Source organism: Pinus tabuliformis, chromosome 8 (assembly GCF_031772625.1).
Source record: "Pinus tabuliformis cultivar Carrire ecotype Pingquan chromosome 8, CPIR1, whole genome shotgun sequence".
Classification (NCBI taxonomy): Eukaryota; Viridiplantae; Streptophyta; class Pinopsida; order Pinales; family Pinaceae; genus Pinus; species Pinus tabuliformis.
The window spans coordinates 1,709,131,665-1,709,144,597 of NC_142294.1; the positions used below are offsets into that span (position 1 = coordinate 1,709,131,665).

General features: G+C 39.2%; 2 protein-coding genes across 3 annotated transcripts; both read left to right on the plus strand.

Annotated features, from left to right (window-relative positions):
- The first annotated feature begins 434 nt into the window (after positions 1-434).
- LOC149242844 (uncharacterized) lies at positions 435-1,445 on the plus strand. The gene has a single exon (XM_089371038.1). The coding sequence runs from the start codon at positions 435-437 to the stop codon at positions 1,443-1,445; it is 1,011 nt and encodes a 336-aa protein (XP_089227164.1).
- A 3,371-nt stretch (positions 1,446-4,816) lies between these two features.
- LOC149242845 (uncharacterized) lies at positions 4,817-5,767 on the plus strand. Of its 2 annotated transcripts, none has more exons than XM_089367725.1 (2): positions 4,817-4,941; positions 5,327-5,767. In XM_089367725.1, exons 1-2 carry the CDS (start codon positions 4,827-4,829, stop codon positions 5,614-5,616), a joined length of 405 nt encoding a protein of 134 aa, XP_089223851.1. In that variant the 5' UTR covers positions 4,817-4,826; the 3' UTR covers positions 5,617-5,767. The 2 variants fall into 2 exon arrangements, 1 of the variants encoding a protein (XP_089223851.1); XR_016245745.1 differs by having other exon boundaries at positions 4,818-5,237.
- Positions 5,768-12,933: the final 7,166 nt, after the last annotated feature.

Below are 12,933 nucleotides of genomic sequence, written 5' to 3' on the forward strand. Positions count from 1 at the left end.
GACGGCCTCCTTAATAGGAACTCACTGGTACTTGAACCGCTTACCATTCACAAGCCGTCCAGCTCGCCCAATCCATTCATCAGTCCCCAATCTGCTAAAAACATCACTGTCAAGAAGAAATCCAAGGGGGGTACTCGCCATTTTAGAGGGAGGACTGTAACTTCTGAACAAGATGTGAGAAATTTTTCTCTAGTGGAAGTTCCAGTTCTGGATTCACCTGAATTTCGGCCCCTTAGAGCATACGACGCCGGTGAAGCATCAAAATGACTTTCCTTATCTCAATGAACATAAGGGGATTGGGCACAGCCCCTAAATTTAACACGCTAAAGGATGTATTCTACTCGGCCCATCCGAAGATCATTTTCATCCAGGAGACCATGCATCCCAGCTTTGCATCTATAGTATATTTTAAAAAAATGTTCCCTGCGTGGCATATGGTGGCCACGGAAGAAAACGATCAATCGGGTGGCCTGGCGGTTCTGTGGGGTCCAGTATGGATCAAGGCTAAAGCATTTAAATGCATTGCTAGAATCTTAATACATGCTTCAATCAGAGGACAAACTTGCTCTCTCAACACGCTGAACATCTATGCTCCATACAAAAACAGATTGGCCTTTTGGGAAAAACTTTTTGACTCACACATTCTAGAGATTGATTCGCTGCTAATAGCTGGCGATTTTAACTTGACTCTCAATTCTAATGAATGCTGGGGGAACTGCAGGAATTTCGACCCTCTGGCAGAGAGAATAAAGAAAGAGCTTCTCTACAGGGACTTATCGGATATTGCTCTTGACAGAATGTTTCCGACTTGGGACAATTGTAGAACCGGGAAAGCATATGCAGCTAAGAGGATTGACAGAGTTATTATACATGCCAGTGTTATTGGATTTATGGGTATGGCTGTTGTAACAGTCGGAAAAGACCACTCTTCGGATCACAGGCCTATCTCCCTAACCTGGCATGGGAACAGTTATAGAGCGGGATACTCTTTTAAATTCAACAAGATATTCTTGGAGGATCAATCCTTCAACGAAATCATAATAGAGAATTGGAAGCTCATACAAGAATCTGATCTGGCTCCATTCATGCCTTTCTGTGAAAAGCTAAAGAGGTTGAAAGAAGTTTCGAAAAACTGGCAAAAAAATAAGAAAAGATCGGATAAAGAGGAACTCATATGCATTCGCAGGGAACTGGATAGCCTCTGGGAGCAGGTCGACCCCAATCACCTCTCTTTTGACATGAAAAACAAGATTAGAAAGCTAGAAAAAAGGAAAAATATGATCCTCCTAAAAGAGGAGGAATCATGGCGCCTCAAGAGCAGAGCCATCTGGCTCAAAGCAGGAGATAGGAACACAAATTTTTTTCACAAGTTTGCCAATGCAAGAAGAGAAAAAAACTCTATCTGGAGAATCAGAGATGATCGGGGGAACAATCTCTTATCATAGGACCAAATCACGGCGGAGGCAGTTTGATTCTTCCAAAACCAGTACAGAAGAAGGGAGATTGCTTTCCAGGATGCCATGTGGGGTATTGAGCATATGCCAGATATGTTTAATGATGCTGCAAATGAAGACTTCATAAGGCCCATCTCTGAAGATGAACTTCTAAAGGCCATGAAATCCTTCAAGAAGGATAAAAGCCCGGGGCCTGACGGCTGGCCAATAGAATTCTTCCTTCATTATTTTGATCTCTTCAAACGGGATTTGCTGGGTATGGTGGATGCTTCCCGGATGGCTGGGAATATACACTCTGCAACTACATCTACATTCATAGCGCTTATTCCAAAGAAACATAGCGCTGATACCTTTCAGGACTTTCGGCTAATCTCATTATGTAATATCACGTTCAAAATCATTTCCAAAATTGTTGCAGAACATATGAAGCCTCTTCTATCCTCCTATATTTCCAGAGAACAGCACGCTTTTTTAAAGGGCAGATTAATCTTGGATGCGGTTGCCATGACCCAAGAAAGCCTCTTTAAAATTATATCGAAGAATATGGACGCTGCAATCCTCAAAATCGACTTGCAAAAGGCTTATGATTGTGTCGATTGGGGTTTTTTGAGAATCCTGTTAGCAAAAATTGGACTTAAATCCCAAGGGGTTAATTGGGTCATGTCTTGTGTGGAGAATGTTAAATACTCGGTGATCGTGAATGGCATTCCTTCTGTATTTTTTCAAGCTGAGAGGGGTCTTCGCCAGGGATGTCCCCTTTCTCCACTGCTGTTCATTCTGGTGATGAATTCTCTTAGTAGTCAGATCAACAAAGCTGTTGCGGAGAAGAGATGCCTTCCAGTTAAAATCTGCAAGAACATCTCCATCTCTCATAGTCTTTTCGTTGATGATATTCTCATCCTTGCTATGCTCTGTAGGGCTTCCTGGACCTGCATAAACGACATTCTCTCAAGATTTCAGAGGGCCACCGGCCTGATCATTAACAAGGAAAAATCCTTCCTTTTCCATAATGATGTGAAGTTGGATACTGTCAAATGGATTTCGGACCTGTTGGGTATAGCTCCAAATTCGCTACAGCACGGATTCAAATACCTGGGTTTTCCATTAAAGGCTAAAGGACATACTATCAGGGACTGACAATGGCTACTGGACAGATTCTACAAGAAGATTGCCCAATGGGAATTCAAATTCCTCTCACTTGCTGGCAGGCTTATATTAGCACAGTCAGTCCTCTGTCAATTATCAGTCTATTGGGCTCATATTTTCTATCTTCCTAGTAGTATTATTAAGCAGATGAACAGGTTGATTGCTAACTTTCTTTGGGGAGGTCATGCATATCAGAGTAAAATCCATCTCGTTAAGATAGCGTCCATCGCTGCTCCAAAATGTAGGGGTGGATGGGGCCTGAAAAACATTCGCTCCTTTGGAAACGCACTGCTCTGCAAATCTCTCCACAGAGGCGTATTTGGGGACGGGCCGTGGCGTAATCTCATAAAGACAAAATATCTCAAAGGAAAATCTGTAGAATTCTGGTACAGAAAGCGGACCTTGGGAACCAGAAATGGCTCGTTGATATGGAAAAGCTTACGCAAAGTTCAACCTTTTTTCATGAGAAAATTCTGCTGGACTCTATATTCTGGATCTAATATTTTTATTGCCTTCAACTCCATTTTATCTGGCAAGGGTTTCTCATTTCCTCATCCGCTGCTGCATGAATTTCATAGGCTGGGGATCTTTACGTGGGACAAGCTGATCAAGGCGTGGTCAGGTGCCTCACCGATCTGGAAGGACGGCGAGGAGCTTCATCTGCCTCGACAGAAGCTTCCTTTATGGCTGTCGGCAAAGGAGCGACTTACATGCTTGGGGGTCTCCAGGACAGGCACTCATGATAGCTTGGTATGGTCCATCCATAAGCCGGTCAGCGTTAAGAACTTTTATGAAGACATGTTTTCTATTGTTTCAGGGAATCCACATCCATTTTTTCCTACGTGTTTTTGGAAAGCTGCTTGTCCGATGAAGATGGTTATCTTCTCTTGGTTGTTATTCTGGAATAAAAACCTCACATGGGAGACATTGCAAAGGAGATGTTGGCAGGGACCTAGCAGATGCTCGATGTGCCTGAAAGCTTCAGAAACAAACCTACATATGTTCTTCCAGTGCCCATTGTCCCTTAAAATCTGGTATGATTTGTCTATGCATTTTTTTTTCCCTCACATCTGTTTCTCTTATGTTCAGGAAGGCTTTCTTTGGTGGAGTGGGCAACCCCCCTCTAGGAGATCGCTGTTCATAATCACCTGCTGGCATCTATGGAATTGGAGGAATGCGTACACTTTCCAAGACTCTAAGGAGCCTATCCAGGCTATCTTCCAGCGTATTCTGGCCTGTCATGAGTCCTTCCATTAACAACTTTTTGTATAAATATGTTTCTCTTATGATGTCGTCATTTTAGATCTGCAAGCGGACTCTGTATGTCACTTGCTCTTTTTGAACATGGTTCCTCTTTTCAGCAGGCTGGGTGCAACTGTTTCATCCATATGTTCTTTATGGTTTGTCTTTTTGGTATAGTTTGTAAAGTTTTGGGTCACAACTCTATTAATCCGGGAGAAGTTTTAGGCTCTTCTCATATTCTCTTATGTCGCTCTCCTGATCCGGGTCTTTCTGATAATGAGTTTGCCGGTATGGAATTGTCATACAGCAATATGAATGAGGTCTGGGCAGCCAAGCCGTATCAGTCTTTCTCAGTTTATGTATCCAAGACCTCTATATCCTTAATATAAAGCTATGACGTTTTTTTTTCTTCTGAAAAGAAAAAATGATGTGTAAATTGCCACATAGAGCAAAGTGCCCAACTTATGATCTCACAACAACATGGGCATGTGACGTGGTGCCTTATTGTATAGGTTTTATTAGGCCAACAACTATTGTATACAAATTTCGATTGTTTATGTAACACATAACACATGAGTACATGTATATACTATTTTTTTTTAGCAAACTTTACTAACTTTAAGGTTTTACCATATATCACATATATAAAACTCTGAATATAAATCAATACCTAGTGTGAATTTAATGATTTAATCTTTAGTATCCAATTCGTATATACCTCAAATTGTTAACCCACTTGGCATGCTTCTTGACTTACGTTGTAATGTCATTTTAATGGGATGGATAAATTCGATGGTACCCACTTGACACTTGCTATACTTACATTCAATGAGATGGACCCGACACTACACTAGAAGGGTCTGGCATCTGGCGAAATCTACACCTTTGGAATTGGGTATGACGATTCAACGGCCCCCTATGCTCAAGGTTTAGTGCCATAACCACTTTTTTGGTGTCTCGCCGCTTGAGGATTCATTTCACGTTATGCATTGTTCCGAAGCTCAGCTCTGTAAGCGGGCTAAGGGCTTGTTGCAGCAGAGAGGGTATCAGTCTGCCATCCTTGTTCCAATGGAGCATGGCGTTAAACTTCACCCAACAGGTAACCCGCAACCTTTCTCTATTTCTTGATATGTATACCTTTTGATAGTCTTCGATTCTATAGCAAAATGTGTTCCTCTGCTCATCCGATTCACTATGGAGGGTGTTCGAGACTCTACTACTTTGTCAGTCCAAAAGAGGATGACGTAGGAGGCCAACGGGTTCGAGGAGGTAACATTCATCCTGATAGGGTCCGCTGTCGGGTTGTTTTCTGTTCACCCATTCGAGCTACTAATACATGTTGCAAGGGTTTCTGGTACAGGCCGTCTTCGACACTCTAGGGTTACCATGTCTTAGGTATATTGAGGGCCTTGAGAGTATTACATCTATTCATTGCTAAGAGTTTTTTTGTTATTATGCTTAACTCTTGCTTCATGCATCTACAGGTAATGTGTTGGCAAAAGCCCTTCCCATATGGTTTTGTTGGATTCAGTTGAGTCCCCCTTACTCCGGGTTATCGTCTTCTAATTTCCAGGTTGGTCGTACTACCAAACTTCATGGCAAACTATCATGCTCGAAAGTTTTCAGAAATAAAGTGGCTATGCTTGTATTCGCCCTACCACATGGTTTTTGGGTTTCTTTGGATAGAGCAGTACCATTAAGCCGAGGCTTAGGCCGGCCTTGGACTAGCTTTTGTTATTTTGAATGGACAAGGGTTTTGTTAACCGACCGTTGAATGATTCCAAACAAGAATGTGTCATGGCATGAACCTGTGTAATTCAGGCTTCGCTGAGGGTTTGATCTTTTTTATTTTTTATTTTTTTCCAAAAGGGTTTGAAGTTTGTATGTAAATATAACGTTTATTATTTGGAGCTCTTTTAACTTGGTTCACCTTATGAAATCGAAGCTTGTTATCCTTTTTTTCATTGGATTCTATCAAGCTTGATTATGACTTTACTATTTCTGTTGCTTAAAGGATGAATATATTATGGATTGTGTGAACTCACGGTTTTCCTTCTGGAATCGACCAAGAGTTATGTCGAGTCCTTGCAATTGATAATGATCTTTCTTTTTTTATAGTCAACAATTTAGATATTAATTGTTTCTACATGTGAAGTTTTTGCTTCTCTATTTGCGATTATCAGAAAGGGATTATGCTAGCGTATTGTTTAGGATAATTACTTATTTAAAAGGCGTAAGGCCTACAGAGGATTCGTGCATGTATAAGATAATAGCATTTCTCTATCTCAACGTTTATGCTATTCTTGGTTAACATATTGAATATTTCAAATGTATCATGCACAGTTCTTGGTTTAGAAATTTTATCACAGAAAATACTTTTCATTTCTTTGTGTTGTGGAGTATTTTCCTAATTTTTTACACAACTTATTCTTTACTTTCATGTATAAGTTTATTCTATTTTCATACCAGTGATAAATTTGTAGACATCCAACTATTACTAATTTAAGATATATAAAACATGCAATATTCAACTAGCAAGCAATCCCTAGAGTTATCTGTCCATCATTGTGGAGTCATTTTCTTTAACAATTAATAAATAAAGAGTTTGTTTACTTATCTGCTCTCTTCTTGGTAAATGCGTAAGTTCTTTCCTTTTTTAGGAAGGTCTCACCCCACGCAACAACAAGTCTGGCAATTACATCCAGACTCTCCCCCGAGCTCTTCCTTCTCCTGACAGTAGAATAAGTCTGTTGCAGTCAAGTAGCTTGGGCATTAGGATCCACAATCCAGCCTCAAGTCACATACCTTTCAGACTGTCCTCAACAATTTACCACTGGTTTATTTCACCCATCTCAAGGAAATCTGGGCAGCATGGTTTTTGCTCCCTTTCCCATCTGCTCAATTTATTCCAACCCCCGGGCCTTTCTTCCCTTCCTCTTTTGAGGAAGTAGATGAGCAGCTATTTTTAACCGTTTCAGGAGGTTAACAACTGTTTCTTTCAGTTCTTGTCAAAATACTTTAACTCTTAATTATTCATTAATCAAGTAACAAAATATGTCCCGGCCTCCCAGCCTTAGTTCTTTAACATTTTATGTCAAACAAAGTAAAAGCTAAAGTAATAAGTAAAACTTGGTAACCAAAGTAAATGTTCATGTAGTGTGGGGTGTTACATCTTCCCCCCCTTGCGAAGAACACTGTCCTTGGTGTTCTTTTCGATTAAGAAAATAGTGTCGGATAAGGTTTCCGCATAAATTCCTCTTCTTCCCAAGTAGCCTCTTTCGGGCCAAAGTGCTTCCACTGCACTTTAACCTAGGTGATGGTTCGTTTCTGCAAGGTGGTTTCTCTCTGATCGAGAATATGAAGAGGTTTTTCCAGAAACTCTCCTTCCGTTTCGACCTGCACATTTTACAATCTGCTGTTAGAAACCTTTCAAAACAACAAATTATATGTTATTTATTCTATTAATTTATTACCTGTATATTTTCCCAGTTAATTATATGTTGAGGGTTGTACACATATTTTTTTAACAAGGAGACATGGAAAACATTGTGGACCCAGATATGGCTTGGTAATGCAAGTTTGTATGCTATAGGTCCAATCTGTTCCAAGACTTGAAACGATCCACAATACTGGGGTGCTAACTTAGCACAACCCTTCCATTGTAAAGTCCTCTTTCGAGGCATTACTCTCAAGTACACATGATCCCCCAATTGGGATTCCTTATATGATTTTTTTTTTATCTGCATAAACCTTTTGTCTATCTTGGGCAACTTTTAGATTTTGACGGACCTTTTTAATTGTCTCTTCCATTTCGGCTAACATGTCAAGACCCAATGTTAGTCTGTTGACAAGACTATTCCAATCTATGGGCATCCCGCACTTTCTTCCATACAACACCCCAAAGGGGCTCATGCCCAGTGATTTGTGGTATCCGTTATTATAAGCAAACTCCACTAGGTGGAGGTAGTCTTCCCATTTAGGTGGTTGTTGCATCACAAACATTCTTAACATATCCTCTAGAATTTGATTCACTTGCTCCATTTGGCCATTCGTTTGTTGATAGTAAGTGGTACTAAACTGAATCTGGGTACCTTACCCAGAGAAGAGTGTTTTCCAAAATGTGGATGTAAATTTTATATCCCCGTCAGAAATTACCACCTTGGGTATTCCGTGCATTTGGAAAAATTCTCTCATAAATATGTCTGCGATTTCCATAGTTTTGTAAGTGGATTTTATGAGTATGAAATGAGCGGTTTTGCTTAGCTTGTCCACCACCACCATAATTGAGTTGTGATGCTTCTTAGTCTGAGGTAAATCGGTGATGAATCTAGAGTGATTGTCTCCCATTTCCACTCAGGAATGGGCAATGGTTGTAATAGTCCAGCGGGGTGCTGATGCTCCGCCTTCACCAACTGGCACTCCAAACATTTGGATAGGTACTCGGTGACATATTTCCTTAAACCTGGCCAGAAATAATTTTTTTTGATGGCAGAAAGTAGTTTCTGGTACCCTAGGTGGGCGGCATAAGGTTTCCTATGAAATTCATCCAATATCAATTTTTTGACAGAATTTTGATTAGGAACATATATTCGGTTTTTGAAGGTTAACATTTTATCTAGATTTATATCATAATCAGATTGTTCCCCCCTTCTCTTGAGCTTCAAATTCTTGTTGCCAAAGGAAGGTATACTCTGGGTCCTTAAGAGATGTTTTCTTAATTATATCAAGGAGGTTAGATCACACTTGACTGAATTGAACTTCATAGATACAATGTAATTTTATGCTTAATGTGTCGACTACTCGATTTTGTTTCCCCTTAAGGTGCTTCATTTCAAAGTCGAATTCGCTCAAAAATGTTGTCCATTTTCCTTTCAGAGTATTTAAGCTCGATTGGTTAAAGAAATTTGTAAGGCTGCTATGATCTATTAGTAACAAAATTTTCTTTCCCAATAGGTAGTGTCGCCACATTTTAAGCGCATGCATTACTGCTACCAATTCAAGATTGTATGCAGAATATCGCTGCTCATATTCTTTCAATTTGCATGATTCATAGGCTATAACCTTCCCTTCCCGTGTCAATACTCTGCCAACACCTTCCTTACTTGCATCTGTGCAAACCACGAAAGATTTTTCTGGGTCTGCTACTTTTAGTACGGGTGCAGTAGTAAGGAATTGTTTTAATCGTTCAAAGATTTGCTGACATTCAACTGTCCATCAGAAAGTGCATCCCTTTTTCTGTAATGAGGTCATAAGAAAAGCGATTTTTGAAAATCCTTCAATGAACCGACGGTAGTAACCGGCTAAGCCCAAGAATGATCTAATATCAACAACATTCTTCAGGGTGGTCCATTCCATAATAGTTTTAATATTTTTTGAATCCACCGCTATTCCCTCTGCTGATATAATGTGACCCAGATACTGTATTTGACTTTTGAAAAAGTCACACTTGCTATACTTAGCATATAACTGATTGTCTCGTAGAGTTTGCAACACTATCCTCAAATTATTTTCATGCTCCCCTTGATTCTTAGAGTAAATTAATATGTCGTCAATAAAAATTAGTACAAACCTATCTAAATATGGCTGAAAAATGCCGTGCATCAGACTCATAAATTCGCTGGGGAATTTGTAAGGCCGAATGGCAATACCACAAACTCATAATGACCATAATGAGTTCAAAATGCATTTTTACAAATATCTTCTTCCTTTATCTTTATCTGGTGGTAACCAGGCCTTAGATCAATTTTTGGGAACACACTAGCTCCCTGCACTTGATCAAATAAATCGTCAATACGTGGTAAAGGGTATTTATTTTTGATAGTTAGTTTATTTAGCTGACGATAATCAATGCATAGCCTCAAGGTTCTGTCCTTGTTTCGTACGAACAATATGGGGGCTCCCCAAGGGGACACACTGAGGTGAATGTAACCTTTATCCAGAAGTTCCTGAAACTCCATTTTGAGTTTCGTTAACTTAGGGATGCTCATGACATAAGGAGCTCTAGAAACAAGAGCTGCACCAGGGAACAATTCAATTGTGAAATCAATATTACGCTTAGGTGGCAATCTAGGAATGGATTCAGGAAGCACATCAACAAAATCCTGAATGACAGGAATATTTTCCAAGGAAGTCATTTTACTCTTGGAATTTGTGTATCCAACTTAGACAACATAAATTTGACAACCCTTCCTAATGCATTTTCCCAGCCGGCTAGCAATAATAGGACGTAACTTAATATTTTTCTTGATTCCTTGTATTTCTTTCTTTGCCCGACTCAGTGAGATAACTTACATATCTATCCTTACAACCAACTAGGGACCAACGTCCTTCCAACCAATCCATCCCTATTAGTACATCGTACGAACCCAAAGGGAGTATATTAAGATCAACATAAATTGGTTGTCCTAAAATTGTTACAGGACAACGTTATGTTTTTGCAGTTACCTTTCTCTTTGCCCCTATGGCTAATTGAACTAACCAAGGTTTTTGAAACTTACTGTTTTGCAAATGACATTTCTCTGCCACTTTAGGGAAAACATAGCTTAGGCTAGCACTGAGATCAAACAAAATGGAGACAGGTTGATTAGCGATCATACCTTCACTCTTAATCATGGTGGGCTGGTACTCTGCTTGATGGTCATCCAGAGCAACATTAATTCTGGGCATACTCCTTGCCACTTCCCTAACCGTGGAAGATTCTTGCATATTCGAAAGCTGTTCTGTTCTGGCCCCGTGCATGCAATTTTTGTAATAATGGGGTTCTCCACATCCCCAACATTGCAGAGGCTATTTTGGCTGCTGATCATTAGCAGGTTTATTAACCCCCTCCAACTGTCTATTCTCAGTGTAGGCTAGAACCTTTGACTGGTTCCTTGCTGGAAATTTACTAAAGGGTCTTTGTTGTATATTCCTTCCATTAGTAGTCTTTGTCTGTCTGCTTGGGGGTAAATTCCTCCCCTTCTTGCCTAAGCCTTTTTTAGATCCCTCAGTCTTTTGTTTCATTTGCTGATAACAAATATGAGCTTTTCGTACTGCATCATCCATTGTTCTTGGGTAATCAAATTCCAACTTTTCCTTCATAAAGTTGGGTAGACTACTAATAAATCACTGAATCTTGGCCTTTTCTTCCTGCATATATGGTACATATCATAATAGGGAAGTAAATCGTTTCACATATTCATCCATGGTAAAGGTTCCCAACCTTAACAAATCATCCAATTGACGAGAGACCAATGCGAAGTGTGACCACGCTTCAGATATGATTTTATGACTAACCTCGGAGACCAAAGACAAAAGAACTGATTTTATTTCCTCCATTTGTTCCTCCGTTGCAGGCAGACCTCCATTACTTGCTAAAGCTTCCATAATTCGGGTGACTAGTACTTTGCAAATCTTCAGTGCATATTTATCCTCCAACTTGCCACTTATATAAGTCTTACCACAGGGAATGTTGCCATCAATGCAAAGGGAAGCACATTGAAGGCAGAAGTCCCTTCTCTGCTTGCTCAATTCCCGAATTACCATTTTGGAACCCACAAGATTGCTCAACCTCGCGTGAAGAGTAATGACATACATTGTGCTCAAGGTACTTACCATCTTCAAATGAGAGTGAGGATTTAATGCCTACTTTGTCGTTTGCCAACTGTTTGTTTGCATGAATCATTCCGACCCTAGTTCCTGGGTGTAAACATGTAAGGCTATGTCCTGCAGAAACAATGTGGGATTTTCAATAGTTGTCCAGATCTCGATTTAAGCTCCTCACATGATTACCCTATCCCGTCTTATCTCCCTGTTCGTTACTACTCTTTGTGAATTATTCCATAGTGATTTATTCATGGGATGTGATGGAAAGAGGGGGTCCTTGGATCAAGGATTAATACTCCTCATTCAAGAGAGGCTCCTTTATTTTCTTAAGCATTTGCCATTTAGTTGAGTTCGCTTTTTACATGATAGAATTCAATATTGTCAAACCATCAAGTTAGAGATTTGATCCGCTGGAGGATGGGATGAGTGAGATCTAGAACTGTTATTGAGAAGTTTCGACAATTCTGAATGATGCATTGAATCTACAATTACCAAGAGTTGATGAATTCCCTTTGCTTTTGAAAGGTTCATTCCTTTCCAAAGAGCTAGGGCTTCTGCTTGATTATTTGTATCGATTCCTAGCGCCTAGGAAAATTTCATCTCTATTTCTCCATCGGGGTAGAGAAAGGGCCCCTCCTGCTCTGACCTCCCTCAGTACAAAAAAATTACAATTTTACAAAAAAATTAAACAATCAAATTCTGATAAAAATAAAATAAAATATAAAATAATTAAACTACATTTAATATTTTTTTTATCAACATTAAAATATATAATATTATGATAAAATAATGTATGAGTTCTTGACTTAATATTATTTTTTAGATTGAGAGACCCTCTTTAGCCGAGTGTGGAAGAGATGTTGTAATGTCCTGTTATGTAAATATTTTTCCTCAATAAAAAAAATAAATTCAAATTATTTAAAATAAAAATAAAATTGACCTTTTGTTGCGGTTTTTGAGTTCTAGGTTTTGACAACCCATAGTTATGTCAATGGTATTCTTATGTTGATAATGATGATGATGATGATGATTAACATCCATTAAGACCAATATGGTCTATTGAACCTTAATAAAGTAATAGATTGATTGAGACTCTTTAATAATTTATTTCTATGATAAAAAATAAGGGAGAGAAGTGTTCCTACATCACTATTGTTTTTTCTGACTTAACAAGTCAAGAAGGTTGGTAGTGTGACAAAGGTTTTGGAAATGAGAATGGATATGAGTAAGAGCCGAGCAATCCAAGAGAAAGTGTTTTTCATCTTCAATGCTCTTAGTATCACAAAGGTGACAAAATCTTTCGTCCCAAAGCGTTTTGGGAATTGACCAACACCCGAGTTCACTTCGAGGCTCATGAGAATTAGTTCTTATCTTCACAATGTTCATTTTCTTCTTAGCACTAGTCAAGACAAAAAAATAATTATGGTTAGCAAGATCATGGTTGATCACCTCCTTATAATACCTTAACTTCCTCTTTCCCTCTAACTCCTTATCATCCCACAACTTA

Bases quoted from the DNA above. Each gene is read 5' to 3' on its own strand.
- LOC149242844 (XM_089371038.1), top strand. From the start codon at position 435: ATGGTGGCCACGGAAGAAAACGATCAATCGGGTGGCCTGGCGGTTCTG.
- LOC149242845 (XM_089367725.1), top strand. From the start codon at position 4,827: ATGCATTGTTCCGAAGCTCAGCTCTGTAAGCGGGCTAAGGGCTTGTTG. The intron at 4,942-5,326 runs GTAACCCGCAAC...ATGCATCTACAG, and splicing joins CGTTAAACTTCACCCAACAG to GTAATGTGTTGGCAAAAGCC.